Genomic DNA, 19,629 nt, shown 5'->3' with positions numbered 1-19,629 from the left:
GAACTAAGCCTCGGAATATTATGTCCCAAATCAGACGCAATTTTCACAATGTAAAACACTGGTAATTAACAGTAAGAGAAGGAAGAGTTTCAACGGACCATGGTTAAAAATATTCGTATTTTTGTTAGAATCAATCTTCGCTTCATGCCGTAGAAAATAGCTATTACATAATGCAAAATATCTTTACGTTTTGTTGTACAAATGTATGTGCATTCCTAAGGGACCAAATTGTTGAGGCCATCGGTCCCTAGACTTACACTACTTACACTCTACATAAACTGACATACGTTAAGGTCAACACACAAACCCATGCCCGAGGGAGGACTCGAACCTCCGGCGGGAGGGACCTCGCAATCCGTGCCATGTCGCCTTTAACCTCCGCCACACACTGTCCGGTGGCTTGCGGAGTATAGATGTAAATGTAGATGTAGATGACCATTCCGCACGTCTAGGTTTTGTTCAAACAACGTGTACGCGCTCTCAGGGTTGACTACTACGTGGATATAACACCTGCCTGAAAAGTTCCGAGACTGATTTTATTCCTGGCTTACATTTTTACCCTTCTAGGTTTTATAAAGTATTCCGTAGCATGTGCTTAATGCTAAGCACTACTGACAGCAAATCTGAAATACACAGGGTGAGTCACCAAACGTTACCGCTGCATGTATACGTTGCTGCTTACCGTACCATGTACTTTGTTATTTTCATTTTTGGTTTGCAATTTGTACTCACTTTTAAATTGTTTCTATCAGAAGAAATGTGTGTAACTTCCTCATATACAGGGTGAGTCACCTAACATTACCGCTGGGCATATTTCGTAAACCACATCAAATACTGACGAACCGATTCCACAGACCGAAAGTGACGAGAGGGGCTAGTGTAATTGTTTAATACAAACCATACAAAAATGCACGGAAGTATGTTTTTAACACAAACCTACGTTTTTTTAAATGGAACCCCTTTAGTTTTGTTAGCACATCTGAACAAATAAACAAATACGTAATCAGTGCCGTTTGTTGCATTGTAAAATAATAATTACATGCGGAGATATTGTAATCTAAAGTTGACGCTTGGAACCTCCGACGTTCAGTTGCGTGTTGTAACAAACACGGGCCACGGTCGGCGAGCAGCATCTGCAGGGACATGTTTACGATGACGACCGTGTTTACGAGTGTGGCTGTAGTGCACTGTTGTGGTTTGGTCTAGCTGTCGCAGTGTCCGCATGTAGCGCTTGCTGCTATTGTTATTCTGCATTCGTCTCCGCACGCAGACCAACTGTATTACACCGTGTTACCAGACATCTGTGATAGTGTAGTGTTATGGGAACTGTGACCATGGCGTATTCGAACTCTGAAGAGGCTGAGATGATACCCATCTATGGTGAGTGTCGACGAAATGCAGCTGAAGCCTGCAGGGTGTATGCTGAACGGTACCCGGACTGAGAGTATCCAACATGCCGCACATTGCAAAACATCTACCGCCAATTGTATGCAACAGGTCTGGTCGTAGCACGTAACAGGCCCGTCACAGGAGAAGCGGGTGCAGTTGGTGTGTTAGCTGCTGTTGCCATGAACCCACACATGAGTACACTGGACATTGCGAGAGCCGGTGGACTAAGTCAAAGTAGTGTCATGCGCATACTCCATAGTCACCGCTTTCATCCGTTTCATGTGTCGCTTCATCAGCAATTACATGGTGATGACTTTAATCATCGAGTGTAATTCTGTCAATGGGCATTAACAGAGAATGCGTTGCAGTTCTACCTGTTTATCGAAGAAGCGGGTTTCATAAACCACGCGGCAGTGAATCTACGGAACATGCATTACTGGTCCGTGGACAATCCTCGCTGGCTCAGACAGGTAAAGCGACAGCGTCCGTGGACTGTAAATGTATGGTGCGGAATCATTGGCGACCACCTCATTGGTCCTCACTTCATTGCAGGGGCCCAAACAGCTGCAACATACAGAATGATCTGCCAACGTTGCTCGAAAATGTGCCACTGGAAACGCGTCGACGTATGTGGTATCAGCATGATGGTGCACCTACACATTTCGCAATTAACACTATGCTGACCCTTTACAGGATGTTCGACGGGCGTTTCATAGGACGTGGAGGACGCATAAATTGGCCAGCCCGTTCTCCTGATCTTACACCTCAGGACTTCTTTCTGTGGGGTACGTTAAAGGATAATGTGTACCGTGATGTGCCTACAACCCCAGAGGATATGAAACAACGTATTGTGGCAGCCTGCGGCGACATTACATTAGATGTACTGCGGCGTGTACGACATTCATTACGGCAGAGATTGCAATTGCGTGCAGCAAATGATGGCCACCACATTGAACATTTATCGGCCTGACATGTCGGGACACACTCTACTCCACTCCGTAATTGAAAACGGAAACCACATGTGTACGTGTACCTCACCCCGCATGGTAATGTACATGTGCATCAGTGAAAAAGACCAAAAAAAGGTGTTAGCATGTGGACGTAATGTGCTGTTCCAGTCTCTAGTGTACCTAAGGTCCATCACCGTTCCCTTTGGGTCCCTACATAATTCGGTGCTCTCCGATACACACGATCGAACAGCGGAGGAGTGGTACAAAAGCGTCAACTTTAGGTTACAATATCTCCGGATGTAATTAACATTTTACAATGCAACAAACGGCACTGATTACCTATTTGTTTATATGTTCAGATGTGCTAACAAAATTAACGGGATTCCATTTCAAAAAAGGTAGGTTAGTGTTAAAAAACATACTTCCCTGCATTTTTGTATGATTTGTATTAACCAATTACCCTAGCTCCTCTCCTCACGTTCGCTCTGTGGAATCGATTAGTCAGTATTTGAAGTGGTTTACGAAATATGTCCAGCGGTAATGTTAGGTGACTCACCCTGTATATGAAGAAGTTACACACATTTCTACTGATAGAAACAATTTAAAAGTGAGTACAAATTGCAAACCAAAAATGAAAATAACAAAGTACATGGCACGGTAAGCAGCAACGTATTCATTACACAATCCAACATTATACGTCTTGCACTGGGTACGTACTGATGTCGTACATTTTATTCCAACAAATCATCTTCTTTTAAGATGTATTTTCATTATCACATGATTCATTCCATCAATCTGGAGCTCATCTGCTCGGGATTCTTCCAGGTACTTTCAGTAGTATAGCATACCACTTTAAGTATTGGTGCACAGTTTTCTCTTTGAAAATTCACATGCATTAATGTATTTCCATTTTTTCGGTAGAGTATCCAGGTACTGTGTACATTCATATCAAATAAATTATGAGAGTCCAATACCATTTCCGGCTATAGATAAGTATCTTGTCCTGATTCACATTTAGACCCAACCGATCAGTTCCACCAAAGTACTTGTTGGATTCTGTCAGGATAGAAGGTCGAGATACTTCTACTTGTTTTCTTAACCTTTGAGAAAATCTATTAACGTTGTTTGATGCTGCAGAAAAAAAAGCGTTTGTTACGCCATTTGCAGGGCAGCAAACCATTTCTCCTTTGTATGGCATTGTGAATAGTACCTCTTTCATATTTCCCCATTCCCTTTCTCTTTGAAAGTAGCTAATTTTGAGGAATACAGTTTTCTGTAACAGGTGTATGCCTGCAAAGCCTCCTTCTTTACAAAAAATTAACAGATTTTAACTTGTAAGCAACTTGTTTAACAACTGCATGCTACATTTATTGAAATACTCCATTTAGTGCTTCGCAATACTTTTGTGTAACTCTGGAAATGTTGCATGTGTTCCTGCAATACAAATGATATTGCATAAATTTCAACATATGACTTATGACTTTTTGTGGAGAACCTGTTTGCTGTTTATGAACCTGAATAACAAAATAATGTATTTGTTACACTTACTCTCAACCCATGTTGTGATGTGATTTTGTCTGTAGAAAAATTGTTTAAATTCAACTGCCCGTTTGCTTCTCACAACTACTACCACAAAACAAAGAACACGGGCTGAACAATATTTAAATTAGTGTAACAAGATTATAGTTGTTACTTTTCCTCCAAAACATCAGTAAATGTCTAGTGCTGTCAGTTGTAGGGGAGACCGGGCCACGTTTATGCGGTTTTATTTACGGAGACTTTAAAATATTTTGGTTGGATTTGTCGTATTAGAAATTGTATAGCCTTAAACGTTGTTATTAAAGTATAACTTGGTATATGTGCTTCTCACACTGCATTATGATATTGCAGTACCTTTGTTGTTTAGAAGTACTATGCAATGTTCCTTCGGACATGCGTATATATCAGAACGAACATTGCATCGTGCTGCTTAACAACGCAGGCACTGCAATATTGTATTTCATCGACGATACCAGGCAGCGATTTTCGATTGTGTTGTCCACCCTTGACCCTGTACGGGAATTACGTAATGTGTGCGAGTGTAGGTTGTGACGCATGAACGACGACGTATAGAAGATTGGATCTGGCTCTGGGTCGTGCGAGGATTAACAAAGCGGTTTATGCGACCGCTCGAGTAACGCGGGAAATCCGGATTCGAGTACCAGTTCGGCACACATTTTACTCTCGTCGTTCCACTATCCGGCTGATGGCTGTCCGCATTCCCAACTGCGAATGGATTTCGTATACTCAGTATTTCATTTAAGAGCACATAATAGTTTTATAAGGCTCAACTCGAGGTTATAAACGCGCTCAGGTATGAGGAAGAACACAACAAAGAGTAAGCGAAACATATTACTGAAGTTTTCAAAAGTGTTTTTATTGACAGTTAACAAAATCACAGGAATAATTAATGAACATAGAATCACACAGAAATTGTATTGGTAGTAAACTAATTTTTGCCGAGCTTCCACATCTTGGCATAATATGGCGTCCATAGAAATCTGAATAATTGATATTTATCATCATTGTCCGAGGTGCAATTTAATGTGTATCCTGTGCCGCAATCCTCGTCCTCCTACCAATTACATCTAAGACACTCGACCTAATCTAGATTTCCTCTAAATTGGCTGTATCGTCTTAAGCAATAAATACAAATATAATTTTGGTCCTATCCATGGAAGAAGACCTATCCTCAATTTTTCTTGTTCTTGATTTTTATAATTTCATCCCCTTATGATTGCTTGCTCTCATATAATTAAAATTTTCTGTTTCACATTCATTAGATTCGAATAGTATTTTGTAACAATTTCTTCCATTTATTCTCCTAAACACGTCATTTTCTTAGACTACATTATCAACTGCTGGTGTCCTAAAGATTCCTTGACTGGGTTATCAATTAAGGGAACTGATTTCCTCTTCAACGCAATGCGGAATAGTGCATAAACGTGCTACAAGAGAATTTCGTAATTGCGCCCCAACACGAAGTTTGAATTAGTTTCGAAACTATAGTAGTAGCTTTTAGGTTTTCAGTTTGCACAGATATACGTTTTACAGTAGAATAATGTTCTGTAAACGAACGTATAGTTATCTATTCTCGAATCTAAAAGATAAGCTCGATAGGAACTTCGATATCTTAGTAAAAAATTGACTCATTTTGCACAGAAACACAGATATGTTCTTCACATAAAGATATTCATGCGGCTGGTGTGGCGCAGTTTCTGAGAGGGCCCTCTAGGTGGCAGCTCTAATATTCCATCCAACCTAGCAACACTGGTTCCCAAGAAACGTGCCCCGTGTGTAAACGTGTCACGGGCTCCTGTACCCTCAATGTAACGTTGAGCATAATGGGTTAATTTGGACGCCTTTTCCTGAAGACGTACTTTTATTTCAGTAACACCACAAAAGAAGTTCTTACATCGGCGACAGACGTTTCTCAAATATACACTGATGGAAAAAAATATCAACACCAAGAAGAAGTTCCATGACATAAACGACAGTTATTAGGCATGTTTCTACATCTTAAAGGTGATGTCTATTTAAATTTCGCCCCAGTCGCATAATAGTGGCAATAGTAGCGACATTATGAGGAACCAGATCAGGGTTGCTTTAAATATGCTTTCTAATGGCCGCCGTGAGCGCTAATTTCCTTTTACACTATACGTGGTGACTTACGTTGGTTAAGAATGCTTTTAAGACGGCTAAGACGTCATTATCAGCACCACACGAAGTTTCAACGGGGTCTTGTTATAGGGCTACGAGAAGCTGGATGTTCCTTATGTGATACTGCAAAAAGACTTGGCAGGAATACAGCCACTATACGTGGCCGTTGGCTGCAGTGTTCAAGAGAACGTACGGTCGCAAGAACACTGTGCTCCAGACGGCCATGTAGCGCTAGTGAGAGACAAGACCATCGTGGCCGAATTAGGGCTCTGGCGCATCGTATTACATCTGCAACAGCAATCTGAGCAGCAGTTGGCATCACAATTACACACAGATACAGATCGATTACTTCAAAGAAATCTCCGAGCTAGACGAACTGTAACGCGCATTCCCCTGAACCCAAAACACCACCGTTTGCGACCTCAGTAGTGTCCGGCGAGAGGTCATTGGTGAGCAGGGAGAAGGTCTGTAGTTTTCTGATGGAAGCTGATTCAGCCTCGGTGTCAATGATGGTTGTGTGTTGCTTAGAATGAGACCAGTTGAGGCCCTACAACCAACTACACATACACTACTGGCAATTAAAATTGCTACACCACAAAGATGACGTGCTACAGACGCGAAATTTAACCGACAGCAAGAAGATGCTGTGATATGCAAATGATTAGCTTTTCAGAGCATTCACACAAGGTTGGCGCCGGTGGCGACACCTACAACGTGCTGACATGAAGAAAGTTTCCAACTGATTTCTCATACACAGACAGCAGTGGAGGAGAAATGCGTTGCCGACTTTGATAAACGTCGGATTGTAGCCTACAGCGATTGCGATTTATCGTATCGCGACACTGCTGCTCGCGTTGGCCGAGTCCAATGACTGTTAGCAGAATATGGAATCGGTGGGTTCAGGAGGGTAATACGGAATTCCGTGCTGTGGCCCAACGGCCTCGTGTCACTAGCAGTCGAGATGAAAGGCATCTTATCGCCATGGCGATATCCTAATAATTTTATATTAACTTCTTAAATTCAAATTCATTAAGCTTGGGGGATATATTATTTATTTGGAATTATTCATTTAGTCACTCACCATTATACACCCATTTCAGTTCTCCTCGGCATATTCCAAATATTCGTCTGATTAAGTAGTTCAATAAAAAAATGTACTGCGATGCCAGCAGTAAATTATCGACGTTCTGATGATCATTTCAACTCCTTACTTAAAAAAAGAAGGAAGTTCACGGTTCAACGTGTGGTGCACAGCGAAGTCAGCAGAAATGGCTCCATATAAGAGTATTATTTATTGTATTTTGGTTATGTAGGGGTATTTTACATGATGAAATTAAGTCCCAATGGGCTAAAATTGACCTGTTTATTTGCATATAAGCTATACCCATTCTTCATAACTTGTTTATAATAAAAAGGTAAGCAATGTACAATATACAGATGCAATATATAAGCGAAACGTCGATCATCTCGTTAGAAAGAAACGGATATATCGGCGATCGGGTCTTCCTCTCAGTAGTCTAAGCAATTAACCTATAATAGCCACTACGAGAGCTCGACTCTTCATTGAGAAGTGGCCAAGACTGTTTTAGTCCTGTATGGTTTTACTGCGAGGTCATCATACAATTTAAGAATTATATTCAGCTGAAACACACCTACAACACCTACCATGTCAAATCTGGTCACATTGTAACTGAAGCGTTTCGCGTGAGGAAGCTTCGGTTTGCAGATAAACGTTATCACGAGAAACAAAATACTTTATCGGATAAAAGCTACCCATCCACTGATAAGTAAATTAAAATGCAGTGTGGCCTCTTTTGACATCCCTTGGCAGTCCTCCTGTCAACCATTATCTCAGAAATGCTTATACGCTATTCTCAAAGTGCCGAGTCTTTAATTAGTTCAGTGTATTAGTCGACATATTTTCAAGGTATACGACAGCTTCTCGTCTTGCAACCACCAAGTGGACTGGCAAGGAAATAAAGGAAGACTACGTAGTCTGATTTTTTTTCTATTTGGGAACCGAATCGTAGCTTTAATTCGGCGAGATCATCTGATTCTTGTAATGGTGTGTGTGTGTGTGTGTGTGTGTGTTTGTGTGTGTGTGTGTGTGTGTGTGTGTGTGTGTGTCTGTGAAGGCGAAAGCTCACTCTTCCAAAACGGACCAGTTTTTATGCGATCATACATGAAGGTAATACGTGTGGTTGAGCCGAACTGTTCTCTGTTAATATTATAACTGTAATTAGGGTTAATTTTATAAATACATGAAACTAAAGCCACTACATATGTCTTGTGCGTAAGTGACACTGGTGTTAAAAAAATTCACTTTATGTAACTGCATGCAGGTCAACCCCAGTGAAATTTCTTCTGCAGACACTAGGGCCCCAACTTTTGTTTTTTTCCTAATACACGGGCAAGTGGTCACTGCTCACTCTAAGATGAGATAAAGACAGAGTGCAGTTAGTCACAGGATCATATCACGTTAGAAAGTTACATTTAAAACGATTTCCACACAATCTGAATAAAATAATATGACGCACTTAGATGGGTTTTTCGAGTTTCCTCGGAGGTGGTGAGCATCGCAAAATGAATGACATATACGGTAGTCGTCATCAGGTTCAATACACTTATTGACAGGTCCATTTCCTATCCCAGCAGTTCATTCCAAAATAAATGGAAATAGGATGGAAGTTGCATGTACGGAACAACAGGGATAACAGAGCATGTACTCCTCGAGTGGAATAATCTTTACATAATTACAGACGAAGACAGATATCATAAGATATGTCTGTATCTACATTTTATATCAAATATTTATTGCACAAGTACTAAACGTTGTACAGATGTCATATAAATTGCATTTTGAAGAGCTTTTTTTTGTTCTTTGTTTTTTTACAGACATTCGATATGCGAGCCATGAGTGACCCGACGCACGTCAATACGATACAAGAATTCTTGCCGTACCCGCATCTCGTGGTCGTGCGGTAGCGTTCTCGCTTCCCACGCCCGGGTTCCCGGGTTCGATTCCCGGCGGGGTCAGGGATTTTCTCTGCCTCGTGATGGCTGGGTGTTGTGTTCTGTCCTTAGGTTAGTTAGGTTTAATTAGTTCTACGTTCTAGGCGACTGATGACCTCAGCAGTTGAGTCGCATAGTGCTCAGAGCCATTTTGCCGTACCCGTACTAGAATGACATCGTCGACTGCGGCAGTCGCTTCCCGTATTCTCTCCCGGAGCTCTCCTACATCACATGGTAGAGGCGGTACATATACCAGAACTTTAATGTGTCCCCATAGAAAACTGTCACAGTGAGTGAGATTTGGTGATCGGGGAAGCCATTTCATGAACTCCAAAACACAGAAAGCACGCTCTGCACCTGAACTCGCCATGTTTGCGACTAGCTCTGACTATCGGCAAATTACCAAACTATGCTGTGGCGGTATACACGAAAAAGAAAAACTTTCAGGGTTTCTCTTCAAAATGACACATGTATGATATCTGTACAATATTTGGTTCTTGTGCAATAAATAATTGAATGTGTTCCTGGACCTTATGCACACACTGTACTTATAAAACAGGTGTTGGTAGCCAACAGGCAACGCTACACCTGAGGAACCAGCAACAAAAATTGGAGTGGTTACTAACTGCGTCGGCGACTTCTGAGGCGTCTTTATATGACGTGAAACAACATTTGTAATATATTGTTGAACTGTTTTCAGTTTGTTTCGTGTAAAGTGGTATATCATTATGAGGTTGTTTTCACTGTGGATATTTGTTTTTCAATCATCTAGTAACATGCAATTAATGGAACCTAATCCAAGATTCTATTGATTTATACTGAGGTGAAAAAGTATTATGCCTTAACAGCGTGTCGGACCTTCTGTTTGCTCGGCGTACTACAGCAACGCGACGTGGCCTGGACTACATAAATCGATGGAAGTCTTTTGCCGAAATATTAAGCCATGCTGCATCCATGGGCGACCGTAAATGCGAGGTGCTACCGGTGCAGGATCTTGTGCACTAACTGACATCTCGATTACGTCCTATTGTATGGCGATCAAAGAAGCCAACCCACTCGCTCGAATTGTACAGAATGTTCTTCAAACTAATTGCGAACAGTTGCGGCCCGGTGACAGTACCATCGTTGTTTGAGAACATGAAGTCTTGAACGGCTGCAAGTGGTCTCCCAAGTAGCCGAACGTAGCCATTTTCAGTCAATGATCGGTTCAGGTGGACCAGAGGGCCCAGTCCATTCCATGTAAACATGGACCACACCACTTTGTAGCCAACACCAACTTGCACAGTGCCTTATTAATAACTTGGGTCCATGGATTCGTTGCGTCTGCACCACACTCGAACCCTACCACCAGATCTTACCAACTGAAATCGGGACTCTTACGACAAGTCCAAGGTTTTTCAGTCGTCTACGGTCCACGCGATATGATCACGAGCCCAGGAGAGGCCTGGTGGCGATGTGCTTTTAGCAAATGCACTGGCGTCAGTCGTCTGCTGCTATAGCCCATTAAAGCCAAATTATTCCGCACTGTTAGAACGGATACGTTCGTCGTACGCCCGACGTCGATTTCTGCGATTATTTCACTAACAGTTGGTTGTTCCTTAGCACTGGCCACTTTACTGAAATGATGTCTTTGGGTAGAGCAGGGGCGGGCAAACGTTGCACGCGGCTCATGAGCACACGGCGCTGCACGTGTGCTGCTCACGTGCAATCGTCGAACAGGACAGTGACGACAGCCGGCAGGTTGCGGCAGTGTAGTACCAGGCTAAGCTGCGGACGTTGAAGCGAAGCGACCACTTCGTAGTGAACGTTGTATTTCAAGAACCGGAGAATGCAGACTGAATCAAGGGAACGGAGAAGTGGAGATTTGCTATCTTTTAAAAAGGAATGGGAGAATCATTTTTTCTTTGTGCAAAAACGTGAAAATTCGAAACGTATAATATGTGATAGTATTCTCGCTGGTCGGCGGAAGTTTAATATTGAACGCCATTATAAGAAATTTCAATATGTTCCCATACTTAGTGCAATAAAAGAAGAATTTCTCAAGCGATTTGGGGATGTATCACACTTATCCCAAGGTTTTGAATAGTTCTCGAGACAATTTGCTGTTTCTGTAGATGATATTCATCCCAGTTTGCAAATGGAATTAGTAGATCTGCACTGTAGATTCTACAGCATAATTCTCGTCTGAGAGACAAGTTCCTTTTGACAAGACGTGTAGTAGATTTTTATCACGACTTTCCACAGCAAGAGGTGAAGCCGCGAAGATAATGTCAATGTTTGACTCGACATACGTTTGTGAGAGACTTTTTCTGTTATGAAAATTAATAAGTCTCGGTTTAGAGCAAACATCAGTAACGAAAATTAACGTAACTGTTTGCGTTTGTCTGTATGTAGAAATTTTGTTCCAGACATTAAATGTATTGTAAACTCCACCTGTGATAATGAAATAAAACGTATCGTAGGTAATAGTTACTCTTTCAAACCAGGATTTCTTTCAAGCAGTCCTACTAACCTTATTCCTTCATTCAATAAAACAGGCCAGGAAACAAAACGCATTACATAGGAAGAAGCGGAGAGACGGTATGGTGGAGAGTGGAGAGAAGCGGGTGGCCAGCTTGCCCCTGGTGCACGCAGAACAACTGTTAACTGCACACGTGAAAGTGCATCGCACACGTGCAGGATTCCTGCCCGCCCCTGCGTTAGAGGTAATGTCTGAAATTTGCTATTTCGGAGCACTTCTGACACTGAAGGTCTAGGAATACTGGATCCTCTAAGGTCTTTCGAAATGGAACGTCCCATACGTCTAACTCCAGCTACGGTTCCGCGTTCATAGACTGTTAACGTCCGTCATGTTGTCATAATCATGTCGGAAACCTTTTCACATGAATGATCTAAGTAGAAATCACAGATCCACCAATGCACTGCCATTTTACACCTTACGTTAGCGATACCACCGTCGTCTGTATATGTTCATACCTCTATTTCATGACTTTTCTCGCCTGAGTGTATATAGTTATAACATGGAGGAATGTTACAAGTTTTGAAAAATCACTTAGTATAGTGCGACCTGGTATGACAGAGACGTTCCTAAAGACGCTAGTGATTATCAATTTAGGATTGTTGCATCAGCCTGGAACTATCTATCGGGACCAAAGTCTGAGGGCTGGCTCAAACTTGCTTGCGATAGGTAGTTGTACGACGATTTTAGTTTGTACTTTGAACGAGTTAATTTCAGCAACTAATTTCTTTGGAAAATGTTGATTAACATTTTTAACCGCCATTAACGAACCGCTATAATCTGAGAGTTTGAGGTATAAAACAACATCCACAAAGAGAGGATTATGAGCTGTCTTCATATAATAGAAATTAATAAACTGTTGAGAACAATATCATCTTCTTCAGTCACTGCCTTGGAATATGTCAGCAGAGCTGTCTTTATATTTTTAAACTTGTTTTCTACGCAGAACAGTTTTTGTATTTTGCTATGGCGTTCCTCATTTAAAGTGTCACGTATTGTATCCAACCTAAACAGCTGTATCCCATATTTTTACTGATATTATTCCTCTCGTCTTAATCCGGAATCAAACATAAACTTCTGTCATCTTTGGAAACTAATGTTTGCGTACTAGCCTGAAAACCGCTTGTAGAATCATAAAGATTGTAGTATGCTACACCAGTGTCTTGTGTTTTTAGTTCCTACCATATTGAAATAATTAAATTAAATCAAATGTGTATGCACCTCAGTAGCAAACATGGCCCGACAACATATGTATTTCGCGAGTATTTCCGTGGCCATTGCCGTTGATAGTGAAATCATTTGAGTTGGTGTGCTACGACGTTATCCCCTTCAGGATTCTCTTTTCGACCGTTCAATCGTCATCCTAAAACAGTCCTGTGGAAGAGACTAGCAGAGGGATCGATAGGTGACTTTTCAAGAACTTTGAGTAGGGGTACGACATGGTACAGAAACCCTGAATATTTTCCCATCGAAATGTAAGGGACAACCAATTGAAAACGAGAAAAACTGACCAAACTAAGAGTACTGTTTATTATTTCTAAAGTAATTGCCATAACTGTTAGCACAATTATGCCACTTTGAGACAAGACTCTCAATGCTTTCATGAAAAAGTGGTTGGAATTGTCTACTGAACCTTAGCACACTAAGGTGTACAGCTCCAAAGTAATTTAACGGCCATGGACGTCAATCTGCAGTGAAATAAGATGGGAAGAGATGGAGACTGTATGGAGTATACATAAGAGCCTCCAAACGAAACTTCTGCCGTGAAGTCGACGCAGCTTGCAACAGAATGACGCCGTCCGTCAACATTACTGTACCTTTGGACTTGATGGCGGGCTTCAGTCTTTGCAAAGTGTCCCACATACGGCAGTACGGTAATTGTGGCACCGTATTCCGGAAACTTAATGAGAAGCGGATACTTTCTGTCAAAGAAAAACATCACAATCCCTTTTAGGAACTGGGGTGCAATTTGTTTCTTTGTAAAAGTTTCGTAGAAAGCCTTTAAACATCTCCCATTTGTCCCGTTTTCACCCCGTGCGATTTCCGAAGAATCCATTCGTGTGTGGCTCCAAAGAAAGCCATTCGTAGCCGTGATTTGCTTCGGACGACGAGGTGCACGCATTGGTGCAGCCGATGTTTCGTAGACAACAGCAAACATTTTTTCATGAACCTAATGACCGTCTTGTCTCAAGGTAGGGAACATTCGTTATCTCTGGATAAATAATTGCAAGTATTATTTAATATCAGTAGCTTCGGCCCTGGATTTGTGACCTTCTGTATTCAGCTAGAACGTGCGTAAGCGCGGTTGTGCGGGAACGTCGCATCAGTTTAAGTCACTCCCTGAAGATTCCACCAAATTACGGGGAGGAGTTTTAAGCGCTGTTCCAGCATGTCACATTGATTATACATGTGGTTCATTTCACGTGATTTAGCCGGCCAGTCGAGGAGTACTAGTGTGGGGCAGTGTTCAGGAAACCAGTCACATAATTTGAGAGCCCTATGAAATTTGCTGTTGTGATCATTATGTGCTATTGCGAACAATGGTGTCTTGCGACGTGACCAACTCCAAACGTACAGTACCTGTCACCATGTTCTCTCGATAACAGGTGGAAATGGACCTTAATTCATTTCGTGCAGTAATTCCTGACGGGTTTGTAATGAATTTTGTTTCACAAGTCATGAAACACGTCTCCAGTTCCTCTCATTCAGTGCTATGATTCTGACGTCGTGTTTTATAGCCACACTTGTAGAGACAGTGAAGAGTCTGCTGTTAAATACCAACAAATCCATCAGCTTCACACACCGTGGGCATGGGCATGACCAAACACTATTGAGCTAGTGCCCTCTGTAAGGGCTCCATTTGTGCGTGCGCACTAACGTGACTGCTTTTCGTCCGATGATCTTATTAACAGTCACAGATACATGGTGGAAATGATCGTAATGCATAGATGGCCAGTATTTCCTACCTGGGAAAGTTCGGCCGCCGAGTCACATATTTTTTCGGTTGACACCACACTGGGCGAGTAGCGTGTCGATGATGATAAAATGATGAAGAGAACAACAACACACAGATTCCATAGCGGAGAAAATCTCCGAACCGGCAGGGGATCGAAGCCAGGCACTCTGCTCGGCAGTCAGACGTGCTGACTACTCAGCTAAAGAAGCGAACGGTGGTTATAATAAAGTACAGCTACTCACAGAGGTCCAGAGTGTGCTGTAATTATCGTATGGCAGAGAAACTTGGTCGATATTATAATGCCTGCAATGCATGCAGATTTACGCTCAAAATTGGTTTTAATCGTGGGCACTAGGTGCCAATCTGGCGCTGTGAATGCAAGAAAGACGTTAGAAATGTTTCCATATGCAATGACTAGGAGCGGGACAGGAGCACATAAGGTCTAACAAGTAAGAGAGGCATAATGTTTACATTACTATTAACCACCACTTACAAAATTTGTTCAGTTTGGACGTCGACGCGATGCTGAACAGCACCAGATTTGCACCTGGTGGCCAAACTTGGAACTGATTCTTTTCCAGACTACATCAGTTCCCCGTTAACGTATCAAATATCTAACAGGGTTTGCTGTGGTACTATGATTACAGACCACACTGGACATCTGTGAGTGGCAGCACATTAGTTGTAACCACCCTGTATAAGAAACAGTTCACTCAATTTTTCCCCATCTGCCTCGTCTCCATTCGACTGCCCTTAAACGTGAAATACTGGTGGCGTAGAATTAAATTTCGGTGTGAGATTGAGGAACAGAGGCGTGAAGTACAAGGATGTGTTTCAGGTGTGGTGCGAGCGGAGTCGTTCACCCGACTGCCGACGCCGCAGCACGTGTCGACGGCGGCGTCCTACTCGCCCGCGGGGGCGGCGGGTGAGTGCGCGCCGAACGCGACCGGCACGGCGTTCCCGGACGACGGCGACGTGGACACTGTGGACCCGGAGGACGGCCTGGCGGGTGGCGACGGCGGCGACGGCCGGCTGCTGGCCACCACGCAGTACTCGTCCTATACGGCGGCGCTCGGTCTCACCGTCGGCATCGGCTGCCTGCTGCTCGTGCTCAACGTGCTCATATTCGCCGGCATCTACTGGCAGCGCGAGCGGCGGGCGCGACGCAGGGCCGGCGCCAAGGACGCGCTGCCCGAGGACGTGCCGCTGGCGCAGCTCACGCCCAACGTCATCAAGCTGGAGGAGCCGCCTCCCAGGTACTCGCCCGCGCACGGCACCGCCACAGCCGCCTCCTCCGCCAAGTGCGTCGTGCCACACATACACAAGGGCGGTGGCACCAAGCTGAACGCGGTGCCCACGTCGCCGCCCGTGCCGCCGCTCAGGACCTCCAGCAATCCGCAGCCATCGGCGGCCGCCACCGTCAAGAAGAGGGTCCACATCCAGGAGATCTCCGTATAGCACTTGGAGGAAGGCGCCACCGCCGACTGCGACCCTCCGCCGCCGCCGCCGCCCCCGCGCCGCGGCTCGGTCACGCTCGCCGTGTCGCCTTCGAGGATCGTCGAAATCTACGCTACCTGCCCCAGGTCTTCGGCGCAGGTCAAGAAGAGGGTGCGCATCCAAGAGAACCCCGTGTGACACAGTCGTGTTGACAGGTGACCCAGTGTTTAGGTTGGAGGGCAAGTGACGTTACAGACGCTCTAAGAGTGTTCTTTCTTCTCTCGTTTAAGCGGGGCATATGATCAAACAAGGTCACTAACTTCTCTCGTGATACGTATGACTCGCCTTCGAAACCAATTGACTTACTCACATCGCGAAATAACTGTCTTGAAGAGCAAAAAGGGATATTGATGAGATGACATGTTCGTAAAATAAAATTAATGTACTTTGAAGACATTTGCTGTTTCACTGTGTATTTCCTCCTCCCATGTGTGAGTATATTCAGATCTTGCAAAGTGATTACTATTCCTTAGGACTAATACTTCTTACGAAATCACAGCGAACCAAGCGCAAAACGCACCCATATAAATATGTCGAAAACCTTTAAGGGAGGTTGGACGTAAAACGGGCCGTCTTGGAGCGGGAGAGACACAACAGTACATTTCAATTCCCACTGTCTATACTTTTAGGAATAAATTTACAAAACTTTGTCAGCATGACCAGGAAGGATTCAGAAATCACTCTCATACCAGTGGAAGTTTAAAAACATTAAAAATTTTTTTTTTTACTTGTGAACTTAAATCATCTTTTTCACTTGTTATTGGCTGTGTTTGTTGCTACAGGTACACGTTTATTCATAAGAAAGAGAGATTCATCGATGAATTTTGCACAGCATACAAACCATACTTTCAGGTGTATGGAACTCCAGATATTATTTTATTTATGAAAAAATGAATGTGCTGTTTCATTTTAAACTTCGTGTTTAGAAAAAACTCAAATTTTATAGTTAAGTATCTCAATTATTATCACAGTTTTCAATAGATTTGGAAAATTATAGAATTTCATACACCTGTAAGTATGGTTTGTATGCTGCGCAAAATTAATCGAAGAATCTCCATTACTTATGAAGAAAAGTGTACCTATAGCAACAAATGCAGCCAATGGCAAGTGAAAATATGTCCACTTTTAAACGTAAAAAAAAATATTTTCTTATATTTCTGAACTTCCACTGCTATGAGTATAAATCCTGAATCCTTTCTGGCCATTCTGACAAAGTTTTATGAATTTATTCGTAAAGGTATAGACAGTGGAAACTAAAATGTCCTCTGGTACCTCTCCTGCTCCAAGTCGTCCCGGTTGACGTCCTGCCCCCCTTAAAGTGACAAGAAGTCGTGGTGATGATTATACAGCGTAGCCCTGATAAAGATTCGGAGATGGTTCAGGGGTGTTTTCTGAGTATTTTGGTACAAGTGAGTGAAGTATCCGGCATCTTATTACTCAATAATTCCAATATGATTATTTATCTTTGTTGCTGTTCTGTAGCAAATTCCTGCAGAGCAGTCCAAATGTCGAAGGTACACGCTATATATGTGTTCGTAGCTTTTCTATAGCAATTTCCTGCTGAACAGTCCAGATGTCAAAGGTACACGCTATATGTGTCTTGTTTCGAGAAACACACTTTTCCCATTCTCACATGCTACTTGGAATCACTTTAATCTTCACCGGCGACTTTGCGTTCAGTACTGTTTGGTTATGTCGCGGGTTGCTTTAACCGGCAATGGTTCACAGCAGTATTAGCTCTCATTGATGAGTTAGCTAATACGTTCTTCGTATGTGGATTTACTAAAAGCAACAGACGAGTGTCAAGATGATGACAACCACTTCACAGAACTAATAGCGGTTGCATTATCCTACATTTTAAGATGAACATTTTGGTGATTGCATTTTACAGACTTTTCACTGTTTTGAAGGTATTTTTACTTAAACAAATATCACTAGGCCAAAAAACGGAATAAAATTACATTAACATTCCGTAGAGAGCCACCACAGTACACCGGGCCATTATACCAAAATACTTAGAAAATATTCCTCAAGAACCTCCGAAATTTAGTCTGTGGGGTTCGAGTTCACTCTCTGTAAGGATATGATGTCTCTATACTAAGAAATGAGGGGTACGTTTTGGCTAAACCGCAGCAAAATATAATAATGTGCCAGTAAATATTTTTTTCCGATTACCTAACTTCCTTATTTCTGGTCCAGAAATGAAGATAAAATTTTCACTACGTAATTTAAGATCCTACTGATGTCCAGAGAATATATCGAGGTAGACAACCACTTGCTGATTCGAGCACAAGAAGCAAAGAGGAAGACGAACCACCCGTATCGTTTTTGATGGTTACATACAGGTATCTTCACATAACGATGAAGGATTTATTCATTTCAAGAGCAAGTGTAATGCAGCGGTATAATGTCCCCTGATTTTGAAATATTCGTTAAAATTACTTATTTACGTGAATAAATTGCTATTAGCACTGTTCTGAACCTAATCTGATTAAATTTTTCTCGTATTTGTAAGTTCCACTTATAATCAATTTTTATCTCCCAACAAAGCTTATAATCTTTTGCATCTTTCACCACAAATATTCCATTCACGATATAGGACTTAAAATTATATTCTGTACATTCTGCATGAAAACGTAGCGTAATGTTTAGTAATTTCTGTAATACTAACGGCACGTAAGTTACGAGAAATTCCGCCGAATAATTATCAGAGTATATTCAGTTGGCCCCTTACAACGACGAAGTGAAATACTTCCTACAGTTCACAGTATTCCGCATTCACAATATTCAGAGAGATAAGGGGGTAAGACTCTCATCTGATAGCGATTAATATCAAAATTTATAACAAGCACACAACACACCATGCGAATGAAAATTAAAAAATTACCACATTCACTAGTGTGAGCCTGATCCTGTTTTATGTTAAGTTCTTCACACCTTTTTAAAACGTGCCCTGCTTTTTTGTGAACTGTCACAATCATGTAACAATGCATAAAAGATTACTTCCATGAAGCATTTTCTCTAGTATTTGAAATATCATCGTGAAGAAATACATATATATTTTAAGCAGTGATGTTTACATCTCAATACATATCAGGAAGTACAGAACCAACAAAATTCTCCGCCAACAAAAACAGGAAAATATTTATAAGAAATCATATTAACAGTTCATGACTGACAAAATATTAACCGATAACTTTGATTCACATAAGAAATTTAAGAGAGGATATGTTAAGAATCACTTTGGATGGCTACCATTTTTCCTTCTACGTGTATGAGTACAGTCACTTGACGGAAGGTATAATGCAGCATCTGCTCTACTTCCACAAAACGTTTGTAGTTCCACTTTCCGTATAGTATCATCAAACAAAAATAAGACAAATTAGGGATTCGTGAGAAGTGCAGAATAAGCTGCATAAAACTATTTCTGCTGCCTGTGGCAGCGAATAATTTTACATATTTGTTATACTACTGGACACTATGTATGTTCCAAGTGTCGCTATTTTCTACTTTTGACAAACATGTACTACGGATTCCAATGACGTTTTCATTCTGTGTGACTTTGAAGAAATCAGGTATGTTCGAATGAAATTACAGAAAAAGGAGCG

At 42.1% G+C, this 19,629-nt stretch overlaps 1 protein-coding gene across 1 annotated transcript in view; it reads left to right on the top strand.

Annotated features, from left to right (window-relative positions):
• Positions 1–16,686, top strand: part of LOC124594261 (neuroligin-2-like) — a 335,593-nt gene extending 318,907 nt beyond the window's left edge. Inside the window, exon 10 of the mRNA XM_047132625.1 lies at positions 15,363–16,686. Within this exon, the coding sequence (XP_046988581.1) occupies positions 15,363–15,982 (620 nt within the window). The 3' untranslated portion in view covers positions 15,983–16,686. The remainder of the gene's footprint in view (positions 1–15,362) is intronic.
• Positions 16,687–19,629: the final 2,943 nt, after the last annotated feature.

Source organism: Schistocerca americana, chromosome 2 (assembly GCF_021461395.2).
Source record: "Schistocerca americana isolate TAMUIC-IGC-003095 chromosome 2, iqSchAmer2.1, whole genome shotgun sequence".
Classification (NCBI taxonomy): domain Eukaryota; kingdom Metazoa; phylum Arthropoda; class Insecta; order Orthoptera; family Acrididae; genus Schistocerca; species Schistocerca americana.
The sequence above is the reverse complement of the archived record's forward strand: the minus strand, read 5'-3'. Positions and strand labels throughout refer to the sequence as shown.